General features: G+C 38.0%; 2 protein-coding genes and 1 long non-coding RNA gene across 11 annotated transcripts in view; 2 read left to right on the forward strand and 1 right to left on the reverse strand.

The window, feature by feature from the left end:
• LOC110830988 (uncharacterized) overlaps window positions 1-8,058 on the forward strand; it is a 53,619-nt gene extending 45,561 nt beyond the window's left edge. For 7 of the 8 annotated variants that reach the window (XM_087343692.1, XM_022066470.2, XM_087343691.1 and 4 more), the window contains 4 exons: window positions 263-382; window positions 1,953-2,080; window positions 5,306-5,475; window positions 6,533-8,058. In XM_087343692.1, coding sequence (XP_087199818.1) covers window positions 263-382; window positions 1,953-2,080; window positions 5,306-5,475; window positions 6,533-6,622 — 508 coding nt within the window. In that variant the 3' untranslated portion in view covers window positions 6,623-8,058. The remainder of the gene's footprint in view (window positions 1-262; window positions 383-1,952; window positions 2,081-5,305; window positions 5,476-6,532) is intronic. The other variant, XM_087343690.1, reaches the window with a different exon arrangement.
• Window positions 1,068-8,916, reverse strand: LOC147874728 (uncharacterized). Its single transcript, XR_015533835.1, has 2 exons — window positions 8,806-8,916; window positions 1,068-1,466 (listed from the first exon to the last, which is right to left on the reverse strand). It is a non-coding gene; the product is annotated as an uncharacterized LOC147874728 (long non-coding RNA).
• A 354-nt stretch (window positions 8,917-9,270) lies between these two features.
• On the forward strand, window positions 9,271-22,120 carry LOC110831005 (dnaJ homolog subfamily B member 12). Of its 2 annotated transcripts, XM_087343701.1 has the most exons (10): window positions 9,271-9,405; window positions 11,013-11,178; window positions 11,751-11,819; window positions 12,345-12,453; window positions 13,733-13,878; window positions 14,831-14,977; window positions 16,604-16,725; window positions 16,899-17,017; window positions 19,622-19,785; window positions 21,597-22,120. In XM_087343701.1, the coding sequence occupies exons 2-10, from the start codon at window positions 11,046-11,048 to the stop codon at window positions 21,713-21,715; spliced, it is 1,128 nt and encodes a 375-aa protein (XP_087199827.1). In that variant the 5' UTR covers window positions 9,271-9,405; window positions 11,013-11,045; the 3' UTR covers window positions 21,716-22,120. The 2 variants fall into 2 exon arrangements, with proteins under 2 accessions (XP_087199827.1, XP_021922202.1); XM_022066510.2 differs by lacking the exons at window positions 9,271-9,405; window positions 19,622-19,785; window positions 21,597-22,120 and adding an exon at window positions 18,058-18,377 and having other exon boundaries at window positions 10,683-11,178.
• Window positions 22,121-22,265: the final 145 nt, after the last annotated feature.

The following is a 22,265-nucleotide window of genomic DNA, read 5'->3' on the forward strand; positions in this document are numbered from 1 at the left end:
CAATAATCTTTTTTCATTTTCCCATCTTATGGCCTACTCTCACTCATGTATGATAATATTACCCTAGAAGTGAATATTTTAATTATAGTGTGTCTTGAAACTTAGGGTTTATGTTAGAATTTTTATGAAATTGTTTTTATTTTAAAATCTTTTGTCTGTTGTAAGGCAGATCGTGTCCTAGATTATTAGAAGTATTTGTTTTTGTAGTGTTAGAACAAATTTTATTTCTGTTTGGTGAAATGAAGTTAAAACATTTTTCCAGATCAACAACTTCTCCTCTTGAGCCAAGGCCTAACATTACATCAGCATTAAAACCAAAGACAAAAAGCAGCTCACATAAACTCATGGACAAGCTACTCAAGAACTTCCCAGATAAAACAGAGTAAGTTTATGCCTCGTTCTTATGATTTGAACATTGTTTTCTTAGTATAATTGTATTTTCTTGTGTTTAATTATGTAGGCAATTGTTATGTATTAGTAAAATGTTATGACTTTTGTAGAAAAATGAATTATGTTCGTAATAATTAGATTTTGTTATAATGAAAGCAATATTAACAAATAATTAATCTAAGATTACTATTTTTATGAAGGTAAGCCAGTACATATTTGTGAAATAAGTGTAAGTGTAAAGTGAAAATATGAAAACAGTTGTTCATCCCACTGTTACAGCATAAACTAAAATGATATAGCTAATATTCACATGATTTTGTGAATTATCCTTTATTGATCTGCATGCATACAGTCCAGGTGGATGTGTGTCTTAGATACTGCTAAATCATTTAACCCCATATTTAAAATCCAGCTGGCATTCCCATTGTATGGGGGTTTAATGCTCTGTTCCCAAGTAGTAAAGGTTATTGTGTGTTCTTCGCATGAACATCATGCCAATGGGGGGCACCCAGAAGCCAGATTTTTATTTGTCATTTCATATTATGCTACCCACTTGCATCTGGAATTCGTTCACTGTCTGCTATGCTACTTCTACGATCAGATTTTTCATTATTACTGTCACTAGATTCTACTTCTGAAATATTTGTATCTGCACAATTAAAAATTGACACACCATCATCATCATCACTAATTGCTTTATTCTGCTTCAAATTGCATACTGGTGGAATTACAGAAGTTTGACAAGTTTTATGATGTACTTTGTTTGTAACAGCAATTGTAACCGCCACGGTGGTCTAGCGGTTAGAACGCTGGGCTCGTAATACTGGGGTCCCGGGTTTGATTCCCGGCGGTGCTCAGATTTACAACTTGTTGGGCAAGGCCTTGGTCCAGGCATCACGGAGTTTTCCTCCATGGTTTCTCCGTGGCATCCCAACAATTACTCCAATTTCATCATCGTCTCGCGAAAAGGGGGGTCACAGCAGGAGCATTAAATGTCGCGGTCCCGATCGAACCCACGTACTGATGGGTCGTGAATCCTGCTAACCACCAATGCATACCATGCTGAATGGTGTGTACTGGAAATGAAAAAAAGACAGCAATTGTCATCAGAATATTTTCGTTTTACAGTTCACTAAACTAACTAGTGTGCTACTACAGGGTTTCATGTGTGCCACAAAATTTTTATGAGAAATTGTACTATATTAGCACATTTTAGTTGGAGAAAATCAATACACACACAGATTCATTATCAACAGTTTTATTCAACATGTATCATATTTTCTTTTTGTATGTCTGCATGCTGAAAGGGCAAGGATTTAGACCAAAATGTAGGTACATATTTATGGACATGTACAGTTTTATACCCCCTTTTCTTCGAAACCTTCTGGTGTGGCATGTACTGTGGGTGTAGAAAGTTTGCAGAACTCTGGTCTAACCTACAGCACATACAGACATTGGTAGACTCTGGTCTTTTCCCCCCAACTTTATTTCAGAAACTCCACCCAGTTAGCCTCATTGGCCTATCATATTGCAGATTTTATGTTTTATTCTTATAATTTCAGGGATGAGCTGTCTTCGTATGTTAAAATAGTACGTGAAAGGAGTAACAATTCTTTAACAGGCTTTACTCTGCCAAAAATAATTGATATGGTGGATAAAGTTCGAAAAGAGAAAGAAAGTAAGAAGCAAGGTAACTATATAATTTCTTATTCACCGTGTTTGTCCAGTAAATGTGCTAGAGTTTGCAAGTTGTAATGCTCTATTTGTTCTCATATTGAAGCACCCTGTTCTGTATTCAGTCAGAATATTTAATCTAATACTGTCTTCACAAATTTTAAATGTATTTTACTTCGTAAATTACTGCCACGCGCTTCAGCTTATAACTGATCTTGTTCAGGTGAGTATCCACATATACAATGTTTTGGATATACTACAGTCTTTTACAGTGTGTTATTTATTACATATATTTTTAACTTCATAATAGACAGTATAGTGTCTGGTTATAGACTGGACAACTGGGGTTTGATCTCTGATTGGGGCAGAGGATCTTTCCTGTAGCCTCTGTGTTCAGACCAGCTCTGGGTCCCACCCAGCCTCGTATCCATTGGGTATCTTTGTTTATTACTGGGTGTAAAGCGCGGCTGGGGTGTGACACCGACCACTCACCCCCCATCTAGTGCCAAGGTTAAGAATGAGTAGGAGCTATTCTTCCCCTCCTCCCAAGTGCCTACATTGTGTATAGTGGGGACAACTTTACTTTTTTACTTATTTTTAGTGGATCGATTACTGAGTGTTTAATTTCTGATATGAACTTCTGTTGTTATTGGAGGATTTATAAGTGTTGCTTGCTTCTAAGTTTCACATTTTTTTGTAAATGTTATTGCTAAAAATGTAACTATTAAAGTTTAAAATTGGAGGTTAAATTGTTTAACAAATAGAATGAAGCTTATTGTAAATTAAAGCCTAGGGAAATATAATTAAATTTTTATTATCCGTTTTATATCTTCAGGGTTTATTCCCCATATTTTTTATCATTCATGGTTTTTTATATATGCTGAATATCTTTGGGTGTCATTTATTCCTTTAGTAAGCACCGTGATGAAAGACAAAATGCTTTTAATTAATAATTTCATAATTTTATCTTATATGTAGTATGTTATCCCTTTATAATGAAGCATTAGGCTTTGCAACGAAACTCCAGTATTGTTCAAAGTTTGAAACTGGCTGACCATAAGTTGAGAATGACGAGACAATTTGACCGTTCATCAGTGTCCAAGAACGAAGTACTCGTATTTAACATTTTATTTATGCTGGCCATCGTTTGACAATTCATGAGCTTGCTAATGAAGTTAGCATATTGTATGGCTTGTGCCATTCTCACCATTGAGCTGAGCATGTGTAAAGTTTCTGTTAAATATTGTTCCGCAGTTACTGATGACCAAAAGTGGGATCACATGATTGTGTGTCTTGGTCACTATGCGTGTGCTACAGAAGGTCTGTACTTCTCTTCCAGCATTGTAACTAGCGATGAACCTTGTATTTATGCATGTGGTGTGGGGGGAGAAAAAACAAACAATTGCTACATTTCACTTTGTCCAACAGAATCGCAGCATTTGCGATAAAACATCATGCTCATATTGGCATTTTTCAGTGATGAGACATTGTTCATCTTATGTATAAATCACATATTTTGAGTGTGTTCATGTGATTTGTTTAGAATGGAACTTCTGAGAGATGGAAATATGTGATGAAACAATGTTTTTGTGGTACCTCTCTACCTCAGTTAGGCACCATGTGATTTCTTTCTCTTTCCTGAACTCAGAGCTGAATTTAAAGGACACAGTAAAGAAGATGCTCTTAAATACACAATGAAAGAATTGAAAGCTATTCGAAAAGAAGACTTCCAGGCATGTGTCCAGATATGCAAGATTACTGGAATGAAACTTCTGTTGCAACGAGACTACTCTGATGTGAATTCCATGGGTGTAGTGCAGGTTGAATGACAGTGGTCTGCTAGTAGACCCTGCAACTCCTGCAATCTGGGTGGAGGAGGAGGAGGATTATGAAGTCTCTAATCTTAATGAGATCTGCAAGTGAAAGGTTGGAGTTGTCAATTGTCCATTCAAGCCATGAGAAAGATGAATGATTCAGGCTTGAGTCATTTAAGGCATCATTATTAGGAGGACTGCAGTAAAATATAAAACAAACACTAATATAATAAATTAATATACCAAAAACATTGTTTATGCCTTACTAAAGGTCCATGGCATCTTTGAAGTATTTCTGTAACGAAAGTCAGTGTGATGAAATTTCATTTCATTTGGATTCTGTAGGGTTCTGACAGTGTAATATAGTCAGGCTTATTGTGTTTTTGGACTTTGTCCCTCATCAAAGGTTAAAAATGTATACGACATTTTGAAAACCGAATCTGTTCTCATCTTCAGGTGAATGGGGCAGGGGCGTCTATTCTGTTGGGTCCGATAGAAAGAGCTAGTCTCAGTCACTGGACAACCTGGGTTAGAACAGTAACATAAACACCCGAAGTCAGGTTTTGTCCCTATCAAAAAATAATGTTCGATTTAATTAATTCTTGAAAAGTGTGATTAGAATGTGTCAAACGTTCCTGAGCTATATCTAAATATACTACCCAGTTACTGTCCGTGCAAGTTGTGTCTCAACTAGAAATGTACTGGGTTTTTAAATAGTTTATTGAATGTATGCTAGATGTTGCAAGCATACAGATATATAGATTACTGCAGTTAGATGTCAGCTTAGTGAAGTGTGAAATTAAAATATTTTGACGACAACTCTTATAGTGTCATGATTTAATGACCATGATAACATCAGTTTCAAGTCACTGAGCTTTATGTAAATATTATATGAGATATAACATGTTTATTTTAGATTTTGTTCAGGTGAATGTTTAGCAACATATCCCACAAAATATATTTAGGTTTTTAAGTAATGTGGGTCCGGGTCCGCAGTGGCCACACGGTCTGAGGCGTGGGTCTTGTGCCGCTTGGTCGCAGGGACCGTGGGTTCGAATCCCACTCAAGCCATGGATGTTTTTCTGTGTTGTGTTGTCCTGTGTACAGGTAGAGGCCTTGTGACGGGCCGATCCCTTGTCCAAGGAGTCCAACCGAATGTCCATAGATCAAGCCAACTGAAAAGTTGGGGACCCGTAAAGGGTGCCGGAAAATGTACAAACATTGTTAAACCGGAAAAAGAAGAAGTAATGTGGGTCTTAAAGGTGATTAGAGTAAATGAAATTTAGAAATGATAATCTTAAAATAGAGTCATATGAATCATTAAAGTGTGTCAGGGGCTCTTGGGTAGTTTTAAAAGTTAACTCAGTCATGTTGCATGTTATATTTGAATACCAATAGAGATTTCTATAGAATCTCTATTAATACAGGTTCGATGGGTCTGGACAAATTTGGTGGTACTGCATGGAGTGGAGTTCATAATTCTGCATCGGTCTGGTCAAAATCAAATGAGAGTTTAGAGGAGGAATGTAGTATTTGTATGGAGTCCATGGATAAAGACCAGACCTCCTTGCATTGCAAACATTCTTTCCATACTAAGGTGAGGAAAATGTTATATATTTCATGCTAAGATGTTGCTGCATTGTACTAACTTTGATGTCTAGTCGAACCAAACGGCTGGTAACATCTATGGGTGAGAGTAGGGGATTGCATGTTATTAACTAATTCTGTGCTTGAGTATATATAATGAAAAAATGGGGACATAGATTTGTCAATGCACACCATAATTCATAACAAAGTCTAACCTGTATCACAGGACAAGTTTTTTAATATTACATATGCTTGGAAATTGGCAAATAGACGATGCCTGTGTTATAAAGAATGATTCCTAACTAACAACTACGTTTGTTTCATAAATTTTTGAAGTCCCTGTACTTTTTGAGAACTGACTTCAGGTATGGTTTTTGTACTAATATTAAACATTTACATTTGATTATAATTTGAGGGGTTTAATATATATTTTGAATTTAATGGTAATTGTACCTGCTATGTGTAAACAAAAGTTTAAACCATTGTGATCTTCGGAGACCACTCGGAAGCAAACTCCTTCAGTATTGCATCACTTTCTGGAATGCTGAGGTAATAGTGTGTGGTAATAGGAGGAAGGCAAGTGAGTTACCATTATTAAGTAATAAAATTATTTGGTCTTAAGAACTTTCCATGAGAACAGTGTGATAATAAAATTCTCTACTGGAAAAAGTGAATTCGGTATGTTGGTGAAGATAGCAGGACATCATTTATGAGCGTTGCAGTCTGTTGGTTTCCGCTGATGGAAACATTGTACCATGCCATTACACATCAGTACAGTTTTTCATGAGGCATTTTTCTCTTTGTTTTAGGGAGGCCTTACAGTGAGGTTTTTAAAATAATTTCATTGATGTACCTCACATCCTTTAGTGTATCTAAACAGATTATATAAGCATATTTCTTACGTTCATCAACAGATAAAATCTGTACTGTTTTCATTGTAAGGTAATAGGAATAGTGCAGCTGTTGCATAAGCAAATATGATAACATGATCCTTAAGATGAATTATTGCCCAAAAATATTGTACATACTCTGTGCCACAGTTTAATTTTGTATTTCGCTCTCAACAGTGCATAAAACAATGGCTTCACACAGAGAGTATTTGCCCAATCTGCCGTGTGTTCACACGTATGGCTGATGAGTTCCCACCGTTGTCTTAAGGACAAATGACGTTAGTATCATTTTTGTCTTCAGTGTATAACTAGATGGCTTCAGAAAGGAGGTGTGTGTCCACTCTGCAGAACAGTTGATGAATATCCACCTTTGTCATGAAGACTTCATGTGCCACATGAAGACAGTATAATAAAAAAATTTGAAGTTATTATTTTGTGTGTGTGTGCAGTTTCAAGTTCCACCAGTGTTGATTATGCTTCAAGACAGGTTGCTGAACATATCCAAATGTAGTTGATTAACATGTCAAAACGTTTATTGTAATTTATGTTAGAATAGATTGTAAATGGTGTGGGTGCCTAACTGACCCTTGCACTGCGACCATTTCTTAATGTTTTTTGCATGCCCATTCACTTTATCTGCCAGCACCTTCCATGAAGTACAGTATTGTACATAGGATCTAAAACAGCTATGTTAAAGAGATCTTTTATTGGTGGCCAAAACAAGGCCTCTCTAGGTCTCATGAAGTCCCAGGTTCTTTGTAGAGGATTAGCTTCTTTAACAGGGTTCTGTCCTCAAACCTGGGCCTTTCAAGCACACCGATCATGGTCTTTCTAGACTTATGTAGTGCCACATATCCTATTTCATATGTTACTTTGGCTCTTCATGGTTTTAAGCTTCCTCCTGGCACTTCCAGACACTTGGTCTATGCCAGATAACTTTAATGGGTATATTTGTAGATGTCCTGATCTCTGGGTTTGCTGGAACCATTAGCTCTCTGTGGTGGTGTACCAGAACTTTCACAGGTATGCTAGAAATGCCAGCTCCCTGTGGTGGTGTAACAGGGTCATTGGCTCCCAGAAAGGTGACATCTATAAATGGTAAAGGTAGGTTTCTTACAACTGGTGAGTAGCTGTCCCCGGTTGTCTTCTCAGCTTCCCTGGGTTGGCTGATACTGTTAGCTCATGAGAATAATCAATGTACAGATGTCAGAGAACTCCTTTATACCCCATATGGGTGGAAAGATATGATGGGATGCTGCGCAGTGCCTAAAAGGGGTTGCTAAAGACACTATTATCACCATCCCAGAGCCATACAGCCCTCAGCACAATATCTCCCACCTCGGCTTTGGTAGACCAAAACCGTGTTCATCCAAAAATGTTACCTCCGTAACATGGATACCAAGGGTTGGATTTTAGATGGGGTAATTTATGTTATGCTGATGTTTTCATTTTCCCAAAGTTATGATGCTTCTGTTCAAGTAACTGGATTAGAGAGTGCAAATATATCATCACTTACCCATATTAAGGATGTGATTTCCCAGATTATTTACATTGGTTTGCTGTTTGAATTATATATTTTTTAAGTTTGCTTTCAACATGTTATGCATTCTAAAGGTTATGGTTTGTGGCTAATGTATTTTTGCTTTTTATTTTATGTAATTAACTTGTAACTATTTACTTGGAAATACATAGCTTTCCAAACATTTTTGGTTATTCATTATTCTGTTTGAAGCTGCAAATTTCTGTATTACAGTGCTTGTTTGCAAAGAGGACGTGTCATGTGCTGACTTCGTCAGTGTAAAACTATTTGGAAATTAATTAAATATAGGAAACCGTAGACACTGAAAAGTATTGACAATACTTGAGACGTGGTGGGTGCCTTCCTGTCAGTGAATCATGGCAGCTGTTGATTGCATCACTTGAGCAAGAAGTGGAGTTGACTAAGCACCATACATTAGTATACTTTGGCTATAAGAGTAGTTCAGCATTTTTCTGTTCTTTGATGTTAATTGGTTACATTGTTATAATACTGCTGTATATGATAGTGCACATGGATTTGAATTAACTATCTTCTGCAGAAATATAACTTGTGCCATTAACTTTATATATACTAGAGCAGAGCGCTCCTTTTGGTTGGTCAAGTTTGTAAAACGCAACCAACCTTGTGTAAGAAACTAAACTAACCCCTGAATGGAGGGTTAAGACACTTGACCAACCCCCCTCCCCAAAGGGGGGGGTTAGTTTAGTGTCTCATTCAAGTGTTGAGTAAGAAACTAAACTACCCCCCCCCCCGAATGGGGTTAAAACACTTGAACAACCCCCCTTTGGGGGGTTGGTTGCGTATTAAAATCTTGAGTAAGGCACTAAACTAACCCCCACTTTGTCGATCATAAAGTCAGTTTTCATAATAGTTTTCGTAATCGTAATATATCGAATGAGTATCAGTTTACCTTGTTGGAGTTGGTACCTCAAATACTTGATAACGTCTTTCATTTTTCTGATGTTTTAGGCCAACTGTCAGTCAATATTCAAGAATGCGATGTGCTTATTCTGGAGCAGTGATAATGCGACTGGCTTGATAGTTTTTGATTTCTTTGTTGTGAAGTGTTATTTGTTTACATTGTTGATGACGTCATTTTTGACGACAACGAGGAATCATAAATTTTTATAGTAGAATACTTTGCTATGCAAATTCAATTTGTATCAACAGTACTCTGTTAGAGACAGTTATGTTATTTTTTGACGTAAATACGTCTATACGGAAGGGTCATTCGGTAAAAAAAAATTATGATTAGTCGTTGTCGTCAAAAAATGACGTCATCAACAATATCACCTTATATTTGTTTACTCGGCATTGTTGTGGAAAACAACAATGCCGAGTAAACAAAAAACGCTTCACTACCAAGCCAGTCGCATTATCACTGCTCCAGAAGCAGCACGTCGCCACCGAACAGCGACATAAAACTATTTAAGAAATTAAGAAAAGTGAAAGAAGACGTTATCAAGTATTTGAAACGTTATCAACAATTTGAAGTACCAACTCCAACAAGGTAAAGTGATACTCATTAGATATATTACGATTACGAAAACTATTATGAAAACTGACTTTATGATCGATTTTAAGACGAAGATTTGCAAGGGTGGGGCTGGACGTAAAAAGTTGACTGAACAAGAACTGTTGGCGTTTCAAACACTTGACTAACCCTTCGGGGGGTTCGTCAAGTGGGGAGTTTAGTTTCTTACTCAGGGGTTAAAACACTTGAATGAGACACTAAAGATTTTAAAACGCAACTAACCCCTCGAAGGGGGGTTGGTCAAGTGTTTTAACCCCCATTCCGGGGAGAGTTTAGTTTCTTACTCAAGGGTTAAAACACTTGAATGACACATTAAAGATTTTAAAACGCAACCAACCCCCCGAAGGGGGGGTTAGTTTAGTGTGTTATTAAGGGGGGTTGGTCAAATGTTTTAACCCTCCATTCTGAGTGGTTAGTTTAGTTTCTTACTCAAGGGTTAAAACACTTGAATGAGACACTAAACACCCCAAAGGGGGGTTGGTTGCGTTTTAAACACTTGATCCCCCGAAAGGGGGTTGTTGGTCAAGGGTTTTAACCCCTCATTCGAGGGTTTAGTTTAGTTTCTTACTCAAGGGTTAAAACACTTGAATGAGACAGTAAACTAACCCCCCCGGGGGGGTTGGTCAATTGTTTTTAACCCTCCATTCGAGGGGGTTAGTTTAGTTTCTTACACAAGGTTGGTTGCGTTTTAAAATATTGACCAACCCCCCCGAGGCGCTCCGAAAGGAGCGTTCTGCTCTAGTTCGGTAAAAACAGCGATACGAAGATGTGTCATCTGTTTATTCAGCATTATTGTGTTTCGTTACTGCGAAAACAGCTGAGCTGTGAATCACTTGTAGAAGAAGTGCGTCTTAGTGTAGGTAATATTGTGCTGTTAAAAACGTTTTAGAATATCACAAGTACTTGTCTTATGTAAGAATTATTAAGAAATCTGTGATACTGCCCTCCACTCTCTCCATTTTAGTTTTGATTAAACTGATCATTGTCTCTTATAATTGAACAAAGTTTGAGGTAAGGGATTCCTATTTATTATTATTGTTCATCACATTTAATGTTTTCATCTGCATTTGTGAAGTCGTGTAAAAGAATTGGGGGGAATCATCTAGTCCATTGAATTTAATTCTGTAAATACCGTGTAATCGAATATTTTATTTTCATTCGATTACCGCAATTCGAATAGAAACCCGACTAGAAAACATTGTAATGATTCGATTGTAGCATTCAACTATCGAATATTCGATAGCATGATACTGCGTAAAATGACGTCATCAGATGCAAAATCACGCAGTCTTGTGTTAGGCCATTAGATCCCTTGCAAATTACTACTGGAGTTGTGAAAATGGTGATCTTGCTATTGCTTGTGTTATAACTTCATTGCTGAAAGTTTGTGTTTAAAATTCAACCAAGGGTATCTATGTTTTGAGCAATATTATATATCTGCTACGTGTTATAGCTATGAGAAACTCGTGATGTGAAAAGAAGGAAGTGTCTGCAAATCGAACGTTTCCGATATTGGTTGTCACTTCTAAATTTCTTACGTAAGGAAGATTAAAAGGATTTTCTATTGCTTTTCGTTTCTGCAGTTGGGTTTTCGTGCGTTCTTATGAAATAAAATTATGGAAGTAAATAAAGATGAAGCGGAAAGGTGTATTGAATTAGCCAAGAAATTTATTTCGGAAGAAAAGGAGGACAAAGCAGAGAAATTCTTGCTTAAGGCAGAAAAATTATATCCAACACAGAAAGCGAAAGGTAAGCCAAGGTTACACTTTCATATTGTGACTACAATTTTGATGTGGCCTTGAAGCATAAGTTTTGATATTGTATTAAATATCAGAGGTGTATATTTTTCTCACTTTGCTTATATGAAGATTGAATGTCATCACAATTCAACTACCATGCATATTTCCATTCATTGTTGATCATGATGATGAGATAAATTCTTGGGGTATGTGATAAGATTTTATGAATTCTATATTTTAATAGGTCTTGCTGGCCGCTGGGTAAGGTTCTTGCCTTTTGTAACAAAAGTTGTTGGTTTAGGACTTGCCAAATCAAGTGCAAATGTTTCTGTGTGTTCTTTCCTTTCTTCCTCTGCCAGCCATAATTTTTATCTTCCAACCATTAGACATAGTGGAATTTGCCTTACAAGTGCCTGTACATGAGAAATTACCTCTTCACTATTCCAGAAACCAGTAAGTTTGAATAGGCCATATCTGGAGGCATTGGCCACAAGATTAATATTATTTTATGTATTTGTATGTTAATACCACTCCACAAGAGCAGTCTTACATAAAAACAAAATTAATTTACTAATTTTTCAGATCTTCTTAAACACTTGAACATATCACAGCCTGAAGCAGACCAAGATGATGTTCGAAGGAAGAGACACGGTAAGCCTGGATACTCTCCATGCAGTGTAAAGAGTAGTATTCATCAGAGGAATTTCAAATGATGTACAGTGTTTATTTTGAGCAAATTTTTGGTGCATCATCCGTATTTTTACACCAGTGTATTTAATTTTGAATTATTGCTTAATACTTTTTAAGTGACTGTTTTGATATGTGTGATAAACAGAAAGTCCTAACATGTCTGTCCGATATTCAACTTTGCTTGTACAGTGCGTAGCTTGTTAGTTTATTGATTGAAGTACTACATATCTTCAGGTATGTGAAACAATTTTATGTGGAGGTCTTGTTTCCCCTATCACTGTTGATTATAGTGCTTGATATTGTCTCAATGCAGCTAGCTTGTGCGAGCAGTTTTGAGTCTGGCCTCATGTATTGTTCTTATATCCAGATTTCAGATGCAGAGGCCAATATCTGAGTTCACGTAATTTCTGGATTATTAAGGGCTAAGTTTATGACAGTAGTATTATACCATTTTTATGTGAATTTCTTATGTGTTTTTTTGTTCAGTTCCAAAGAAAGAGCCGGAGGAACGGCCACAGCAAACGGAACAGCAGCAGCAATCTAGATCAGCTGGTGACAAGGAATTTAACAAGGAACATTTAGAAGCTGTAAAAAGGTACTATTTGATTTACATTTTATAGATTACTGGTTCTCAAGTGTACCCACCACTTATTTTAATGACCAAAAGTCCACAGTAATCAAATTTAATGCGTCATTAGGTTTTATGCTGCTTTTCTGATTTATTTTTCCTACATACTTTAAATAAACCACACGTTAATGTTTTTGTACATCTAATAATGAGGCTACCTGTATATTTTTATGTCCGCAGACTAAATGTGGTAAAGGCAAATTTTTAGTTGAGAACTGCAGTATTGTATTGTACTGTATATGAATCTTTGGGAAGATAATTTATGAGTTTATGTTTATGTGGTATAACTTACATTACGTTGTGTTCTCAATATGCGTGACATAACAAATTCATACGCAGTTTTGGAGTAGGACCCACATAATCACTGTAAGTCAGTAAAAAAAATTTTCCTCACCACATTTTTTTAAAAGAAAATGCTCCTGTACTGCCTGCCCTATATAAGGCTACCAAAAACACCCAACAGTTATATTCTTGTTCTTATTGCGCCATCTCCGAACGAAGGTTGGTGATCCACATGGCGAACATTGTCCTCGAGACTGCCGCTCGAAAGATGTCTATTGAAGTGCGTCCGAACCATCTTCTTGGGTCTTTCACCCAGGAGTTCTGGGGTCTACCAACGGATCTTTTTCCTTGGATTTTTGCCTTCGATGATCAGTCTTAAGATCTCATAGTGTACTCCTCTCATGATATGGCCCAAATTATATATTGACCCTGAACATGGGAACTGCTATATTTAGCGAAACATTGGTAATATTAAATATTTGATGGAGCTCATCCTTGAAAGCCAAAGTTGTATTTGATGGTATAATATTTGAAACCAGAACATAGACAAAATCTTTAAGTATTCTTCTTCTTCTTCTATGGCTCTCCGGTCCGTATTCGGTCCATGGCCTCCTCAATTCTCCTCTTCCATTCGGTCCTCTGTCAGGTCCGTCTGTCCGAGGCTTTGATTGAGGTTTCGAAACACCTTCCTTTTTACAGTGCGAGGTTGTTAGCCTTGCGACCAACCCCCAACCTGGAGGACCAGGGTACCTGTGTTAGTCTGACCTCTCCCACTCGACCAATCTGGCTATGGAGGCCCTACCAGTAGCTATGCTACCGCCAGCATTGCTCTTGGGGTCACTGAGGTACTCAAGCCCTACCACCACGACAGGGTGCAGGCATCATTAAGCGGGGACCCAGAAGACAGTCATCTTCAATTTCATATCTTGTTCTAGAGAAAGCAATAAACTTTTATCTATTCCAGGATTAAGAAATGTAAGGACTATTATGAGATCCTGGGTGTGTCCAAGGAAGCCACAGACAGTGACATCAAGAAAGCTTATAAGAAGCTTGCCCTCCTTCTTCATCCAGACAAGAACAAATGTCCTGGGGCCGCAGAAGCATTCAAAGGTTCGCTCCTTTGTCTAAATATTATTTAACATTAATTTTAAGTTATGTGATAGGAATCCATAAAGTAATCCATTATACTGTAACGTGGGTTGGTGTTGCTACCCTGGATTTGACCCTGATTTATTCACGTCAAATTAAATCGGTTACAGAGGTCTGCACATACAGTCAACTCTATACCACAACAACAGTCTTCGAGTCTCTGTTCTCTCTACACACACACACACACACATACATACTCTCGCACTCTCCTTCGAGTCTATCTGGTCCCCATGCTCGGCGCTCTTCACACTCTTCGCTTACACATCGGCCCATAGCACCCCACTGGACACACGCTGGCTCCTCGGCTGCCACGGTCAACGTACCCGGTGCCTGCTCACGCAGCCGACCTGTCCTTACTCAGCGTCGGCCTGTAGCACCCCACTGGACACACGCTGGCTCCTCGGCCGCCATGGTCCACGTACCCGGTGCTCCCACACGCAGCCGACCTGTCCTTTCTTAGCGCCACACCAGACCTCTCGTTGGCTCCACTCTCTCAGTTCTACCACACACTTCTCTTACGCCCGATTCACAGCTCTGTTCTTTCCACACTCATTGCTTATCGCTTGCCACCAATGTCCGCAACAGCATATCGCTTGCAACTCACTTCTACATCCTGACTCTCCTCAACACTCTCCCTTTCCAACCACTCTAAAGCCGCTTGTGAATCAGCTTTTATACAAATACAACAGTGTCATTAAACAGACAACTAAACTCTTTATTTACATTGTTATGCTGCTCTCACTGCAACACGTCGCAATACCAACATTTCAGGAACCATCTCTGTCAACATCATCAGGGTTGATGTCTGATGTCAGAACCCTTCTGATGGGGACAGATGGTTGTGTAACCATTTGATTTGGCTGATTGCCCGAGAAGATTTAATGGAAATACAAAGTATTTTTAATGTTTGTAGCTATTGGCAATGCTGCTGCCATCCTATTGGACGCTACGAAGCGAAAACAGTATGATATGTATGGCCCAGAAGAAGAGCGGATACAGCATGCTCAGAGACATGCTCATGGTGGCTATCATGAATACAACTATACCCGTGGGTTTGAAGGTATTTATTACACAAAACTGGCAATTAAAAAAAACATTGTTTTCTTCAGCGTCATCGTACGAGTTTTATTAGTGTCATAAAGGTTAGTCAGCTACCATAAGCAAGCAAATGGTGATATCTTTTAGTCTACTGTATTCTCCGAGAAATGAAGGCTTCTCACTCTATCATGTCGGAGATGCATTATTTTTAATGCCAGGCATTTATTATTTTTGTCATAAATATTTTTCTAGTGTTGGAAAGCAATGCTTTCTGGAGTACACAGAAGTTCCAGAGGTGTTCTTTCCGCCGCATTCTGTGCGGTGTTTGACATAATCTCCTTAAATATATATAAGAGTAGCAGTTAATAATAAAAGCAACATTCTATTTCTTATTATTACTGTTTTTATATACTCACATATTTATTGTCTTAATTGGTGGAACTAATATATACACAGGCTAATGCACGTGTCCTTGGAAATCTTCTTCTTCTTCTTCTTGTATGGCTCTCCGGTCCGTATTCGGTCCATGGCCTCCTCAATTCTCCTCTTCCATTCGGTCCTCTGTTAGGTCCGTCTGTCCGAGGCTTTGATCGAGGTTTCCAAACATCTTCCTTTTTATGGTGCAAGGTTGTTAGCCTTGCGACCAACCCCCACCCTGGAGGACCAGGGTACCTGTCTTTGTCTGACCTCTCCCCCTCGACCAATCTGGCTAGGGAGGCCCTACCAGTAGCTCTTGGGGTTACTGAGGTACTCGAGCCCTGCCACCACGACAAAGTGCAGGTACCATTAAGTGAGGATCCTTGGAAATAAAATAATTAATTACTAAGAATGCTCAGTAATTTGCATCCATCAACAGATTGTTAGTTTCTTCTGACATGGCCACTGATTGATGGCAGTATGAATAGTTAATATATCAACTGATACGTGACAACACCGTGTATGTCACTGCATAAGATCATTGTCTTACCTCTAGATTTTTATCATACGTCACTTCACGATAATCCATTCAGCTGTTCATGAGTTACTGTGTACCAGAATTTGTAGTTCATAATGCAACTAATAGATGGCAGCGTGATCTTGCTTCTATGTTGCATCAGTCCGAACAGGCCCACATGATGTTCCTCACGTTTGATGAGCATATACAATATTAAACAGAAACTAGGAAAGTAAATTTGAGTTGCAAGTTTGTACTCCCAACACATAGATAATGTAAAATATGTGTAACATGAGCAGGAATGTTTTAAAAAAAAAGTTTGCCCCACTATACGCCATGTAGGCGTTTGGGGTGAGTGGAGGTATAGCTCCTCTCTTCCTTGACCTCGGCACTAGATGGGGGTGAGTGGTCAGCATCACGCCCCGGCCGGCTTTACCCCCGGGAAAGGACCCCGGTACCCATTGTATAGGAGGCTGGGTGGGCCCCAGAGCTGGTCTGGACGCAGAGGCTAGAGGAAAAATCCTCTGTCCCCGTCGGGGATCGAACCCCGGTCGTCCAGCCCGTAGCTAGTCACTATACTGACTGAGCTATCCCGGCTCATTGAGCAGGAATGTAGGGAACAAATACTTGGGTATTGTTGATTTCTTTTGATAAGGCATGTGGAGTTTATAGATTTGGCGTAGTTCCATATGAATTTCGTTTTTGTACTTCCAGCTGATATTACTGCAGAAGAGCTTTTCAGCATGTTCTTTGGAGGTGGATTCCATAATCAGAATGTTTACACAAGGCGAGGAGGCCGATGGCAGCGTGCAGAGAATCATGCTCAGAATAGAGAGGTAACGTTCCTTAATTACTCGTGTAAGTAAAATTGAGAATTCATTTTGAAAGACAACTTTCTCAGTTTCATCTGATATGTTATTGTCAATGACTGCGAAATTTGGCTAGTATATTTACTTTTGAGCTTTTCTCCATAATTATTTTGTTGAGTTGTGTATTTTGTCTATTGCAGCGGCAAGCAAGTGGGTACACAGTATTCTTTCAGATGTTACCAATTCTTCTTCTGATTGTTCTCTCGATGATGAGCAGTTTCTTCATATCAGATCCAATCTACAGCCTCCACTCAAGCTCGTGAGTAGCAAAACTTTTGTTCCTTCAGACTGTAGGACGACCAGAAAGTGTTTCTTTTTACAGTAGATTTAATTCCCCTCATATTATGTGTCCCACTTCCTTAACCTTTAAACGACAGGCATTTAAATAACAAAGTTGTAGCAGCCCTATGGAGAGTTTCTTTTTGCAGGTATTTAAATTTTTGTGCACGCTCTACGGAAAACTTTAATATTATCTGAAGTAAACATGATAAAATGACAAAATCAAGGCCATATTTATGCGAACAGAACAGAGAATACACAGGTTTTTTTTAAAAATGCAGTTAATATCAGTGTCCAAAATAACTTCTAGTATTTCTTCAGGCTTTAGTAACTTCACTTTCTTTTTTGTAAGCTCAGTCGACATGGTAGAAGCCATGGTTGTGAACTACTGACCAAACCGAAAATTTTGTTTCCCTCTACCTCAGTGGATACACATTCTTTTCACAGATCATGCCGAGGAATGTGAGTAACTTTGATTAGGGGTCTGTAAACGAAGCCGAGACCCACTTGACATAAACAAAATTTATTGCTGTTTATAGTTTCCGGGTTGACAGCTCAGGTTGAACTTGTCAGAACCCTAGAGAAAGTGATACAATGTTTGCAGCCCCTAAAAGAGGCCAAAAGACGTAGCCAAGTCTCCTTACAGTGTTGCAAGTATTTACGTTCCGCACAAGGAACGTTCGTAGGGCTGAGTACTCTACTTACGTTCCCGACAAGGAACGCAAGTAGGATAAAGGTTAACTGATTAGCAGTTTGAAAATCCATGTAATTAGAGCAGGCCAAGGCTTTAATTGGGCCCCAAGGAAGAGTTGTTTTGTGTAGGTCTGAGGAAGGGAGGTGTGGAACTGGCCCAGTAGCAGCGTCGATCTTTTGTATTCTGATCCCGGAGAGTTAGTTTGTTCTGGTCTTTGCATGAAAAATCACTTTCACTAATGATTTTTATATATATTGAGTTGTGGGTAATTCTGAGGCAATGAATGAATTATTTGATCATATTGAATGTTTTTACTTTTCTTGCAGTATATGGGAAGCTCTTCTGCGGAATGTTGTACGCGGTAGTTTCTTTGTGTTACTTTCACAATACACATAAAATGGTATGTGTGATGTGAGGGTTACATCCAATTAATTTTAAAATGCTGTACAAATTTTAATCAAGTTTGGTTTTGGGTTTTAATATAAAAGTTGTTGAGCAAATTTAATTTCGCTCTGCTTGAGTCAAGCGTATTCCACATACATTTGTACATTACGCACAATGTTTAGCTTTTTATTTTTGACTTGTATTTGAATAATCTTTCTGTATTTTGAATATTAAAAAAATTAAAATATTTTCTGACTTTTAAGGTTCAGTGCATTTTTATCTGCAGTATGACATTGTTCATTTGATCTTTCTTCTTTCACTGAAAGAAATAACATGATGACTGATATTTTAATTGTTATTGGTTTTCATTTATTGAAATATGTTATTTTGTAAATTTAATGAAGTAAATGTTATTCAATACTGATATATCATTTACTCAGGATTTAAATATAAAATTTTTTGCTGGACCTTTCAGCCAAATTTTGAGGTCCCTTGCAATAATTGATTAAGAGTCCCTTTATTTTTTCTTGATGCCCTTTTTGTTCCTATGTGGAGCGTACGTGCCTCCTCTTGGAGGTTTCTTGATCTATTTAGACATTGGTAAGACTCCGTGGACAAGTGATCAACCCGTGGTTGAGAGGCCTTGAAAAGATAAACTTATAAGGAAGGCCCGATGAGAAATAATAGGTTGAGCAAGGACAGGTGAAACAGGAAGTAGGTGGCCTATGGATGTGGAAGGAAGAAAGGTAAGAGGATCGGGTGGCCATTGGGAATGTTATGAAAGGAAGAAGTTTAGAGGGAGAGGAGAACCTGAAATCTCACCAAGAAGAAATTTGTATAATATTTTGGTAAGAGAGATATTGGTGTATTGAAGTGCATCTAAGGAAATATGTTTTAATGGGTTGGCCTGATCTGGCTCCGAATCAGAACCAGCGACATATTTTGTGTTTGTGGCATTGGCTGTTCATATCTTAATCAGGAAGATAATTTCAACTATTTATATTTGTTTTCTTGGTTTAATACTATGTCATCTTGTTTGTGGTTATCATAATCCACATTTTTACTACTGTGAAAATCTCAATTTCAGCTGTTCCTATCAAAACAATGATGTATAGATCCAGGAACAAAATGCTTAACAAAAGAGGAAGGGCCATCAGAAATTATGTTCTTCGTGTCAGTATATAGCCTGATATTAGTTTCTTTATAAATGTAGTGAGAAGTATAGAATGTGTCAGTGCTTATCCTTAAAGTGATTTATTTCCTTTACATGTTTTGACCAGAGCTTTCTATGCATTATATAATTCACGTGCATGATATAGCCCTTCTTGATATCTGTGGTTGAACTACTGTAGCAATACTTGCAACTAAAAATATAATGTTTTCTTTTACTTAGGTACAAATATAGGGGTTGTGTTTCTGTAGCATAGAGAGCCGTCATCTGTCGTAAGCACTGGAATCTTGATTTTCGTCTGTATACCTAATTTGTATTAATTTTGTTGTGTGTAGGAAGTTTCCAGTTCAGCGCAAGACTTTGAACTTGAAGGTGCCGTATTATGTCAAAGAGAATTTCCATACTGAATATCAAGGAAGTTTGCGGCGATTAGAGATTTCTGTAGAGGAGGAGTACGTTTCAAACCTACGACAGTCTTGCTATAGGGAGAAAAATTATCGTAAGTATACTTGAATTAATCTTTCTGCAGATGCAAAGAGCGTTTTATTCTGTAATATACCTAACACAATTGAGGACAATGAGTTGTGGCAGGGATGTTTGTAAGTATTGGAGAGAGATTACAAATTTTATATTTGAGGACAAAGTGAGTAGCAGTCAGCCTACTCTTGTTTGTAGGAGTAGACCATGGGGCTGTGAAAGAATCTTGTATTTTGATTGGCTTATCTGTAAACATGTCCTGGCCAATGGAAGGCAACTTCATATATGATATTTTTTTCAAGGGGGAAGGGGATTAATATCTTTATATCAGCCCAACCTCTGTCCTGCATAGTACAGTATGTCTGCATTATTTTGACACCTGTATGGTTAGTATTTTTAGAAACTTTCCATATAATAAAAAAAAATTATCTTTGGAAAATGTTGAATTATTTACATATCTCAATATGAGTCTGGATGCTTAAACCATGTGTCTTAAGAGTGAAGTTTTGCTGCAGTGACATTGATGTATGTCAGAAATGAGATGGGAATAATTTAACTGACAAAATTAACGTATATTATATATGCCTCAGACAGTGGACAAAGTCGAGTACAGTATTTTACTTGGAATAAGCATTGGGGTCACCAATGTAGTATTTGTAAAGTTCACGGAACTTTGTTAATGCAAGGTAAACAGAAATAAGCAACTCCTTAATGAAACTTTAGTAACATTGCCTTACAGTAATTACTCTAGGTACAGAACTGAAAAAAAATTAAATCAATGAAAAGAGTCCGCCACATTGGTCTAGCGGTTAGGACTCTGGGCTTGTAATACTGGGGTCCCAGGTTCGATTCCTGGCAGTGCTCAGATTTACAACTTGTGTCAGGCAAGGCCTTGGTCCAGGCATCACGGAGTTTTCCTCCGGGGTTTCTCCGTGGCATCCCAACAATTACTCCACTTTCATCATCATCATCTCGCAAAAAATGGGGGGGTCGCAGCAGGTTCATTAAATGTCGCAGTCCCTGTCGAACCCATGTACTGATGGGTCGTGAATCCCGCTAACCACCAATGCACACCATGCTGAATGGTGTGTACTGGACATGAAAAAAAAAAGAGTTGCTGTGCTTGAATTACAAACCTGTGAACATGTGCAATCTCGTGATTCTCATACACTGCACTGGAGGCTGACTGATGACTGATAATTCTGTGATGACTTGGCCGTATGTACAGAACTGGAGATGCATGTTGTCTGATTTGTAGTGTTTGCCTGTATGTCTTATGTTGTGTAGCTGTGTGCTCTCTAGCTCATATCATTACATCTGTAGACTTGTCAGATGCTGCCTGCTTCCCATAGCAGACTGTGTTGACCCATAATGTAATTTGACTTGTAGCGTTGTATGTGTGGTTTTGTCACTCTAGCTGACTCAAAGGGGACTGCCATTGCTTCTCATTAGACTGTGATGTTACTGTTGCTGGTTTTCAGTTTGTAGCGTGCTGCGTGGTGACTTGTATGGTAATGTGCAATGTAAGAAGTAATGCGTGGTGACTTACGGGATAATATATGACTGTCACACTCTTAGCATTGTGTTCTCAGCTTGTAGTGTGCTCAACAGTGACTCATAACAATGTATAACTTGAGAGGCATTGGTGCTCCATGGCAACTGCTATCATAATAATGACTCTAGTTTTTGGTAAACAACTGATCTACCTCTCCAATTTTCCCAACTCCTTGGAAAATGCGGGACTTTAGTGGCCCTTTTAGGTATGTAGCAGTGGTCTTGGCAAACTGTGAGTACCCTTTAATTTCAAAATACTGTCGTCTTTGTTGTCTGCAGGAGAAACGATGGTATGGAAGGCACGCAACTTTGGTGATCGAGAGTTATTTCAGAAAGCACAGAATATCCGTATGCCATCATGTGATGCGCTACATGAACTTCAAGCTCAGGCAGGCTAGACACAAATGCTGGTTGTGTTTTAGTATTCTCTTCAATGAAATACTCTTATATGATTTTTCTTGTTGTTTTAGCCTATATGCTTTTGGAACTTGATGTCAATAATATGTATGTAATTTATAATATTCTTTTTAGCAGAATGATAAAATTTATACAAAAATATGGCAATGGATGTTTCTGGATATTCTGCTGAGAAATCTGCAGAAAAATCTAATGAAAATGAATTTGTAAAGTTGGCAAATTGTTGTTTTCTGTATTGGTAACACGCATTGTACTTGGACTACAATATTAACTGCCCAGTTCAAAAAAGACAAGCAAATACATTGTTTTCTATGTTAAGGCAAATACATTGTTTACTATGTTGTTATGAACTTTTATCCTTGAATATATTTTAGTTTGATGTTGGAGTTTAAAGTATTAATTAATTTCAGTCATTACTTCCTCATGAATTTAAAGTCAGTCCTGTTCCTGCCATGCCTAACAGTACAGGCTGTCTGAAAATTGCCAAGTTGTTTTGTAAACATTAACATTGTGCAAAAAAAAAGCAGAACA

This window comes from Zootermopsis nevadensis, unplaced genomic scaffold (genome assembly GCF_977971745.1).
Source record: "Zootermopsis nevadensis isolate Lab colony 2312 unplaced genomic scaffold, Znev_1.0 Znev_ptg000006l, whole genome shotgun sequence".
In the NCBI taxonomy this organism is placed as follows: domain Eukaryota; kingdom Metazoa; phylum Arthropoda; class Insecta; order Blattodea; family Termopsidae; genus Zootermopsis; species Zootermopsis nevadensis.

Coding starts and splice junctions, on each gene's coding strand:
- LOC110831005 (XM_087343701.1), top strand. CDS start 11,046: ATGGAAGTAAATAAAGATGAAGCGGAAAGGTGTATTGAATTAGCCAAG. Junction 16,726..16,898: donor ATCATGCTCAGAATAGAGAG/GTAACGTTCCTT, acceptor TGTCTATTGCAG/CGGCAAGCAAGTGGGTACAC. Junction 19,786..21,596: donor CTATAGGGAGAAAAATTATC/GTAAGTATACTT, acceptor TGTTGTCTGCAG/GAGAAACGATGGTATGGAAG.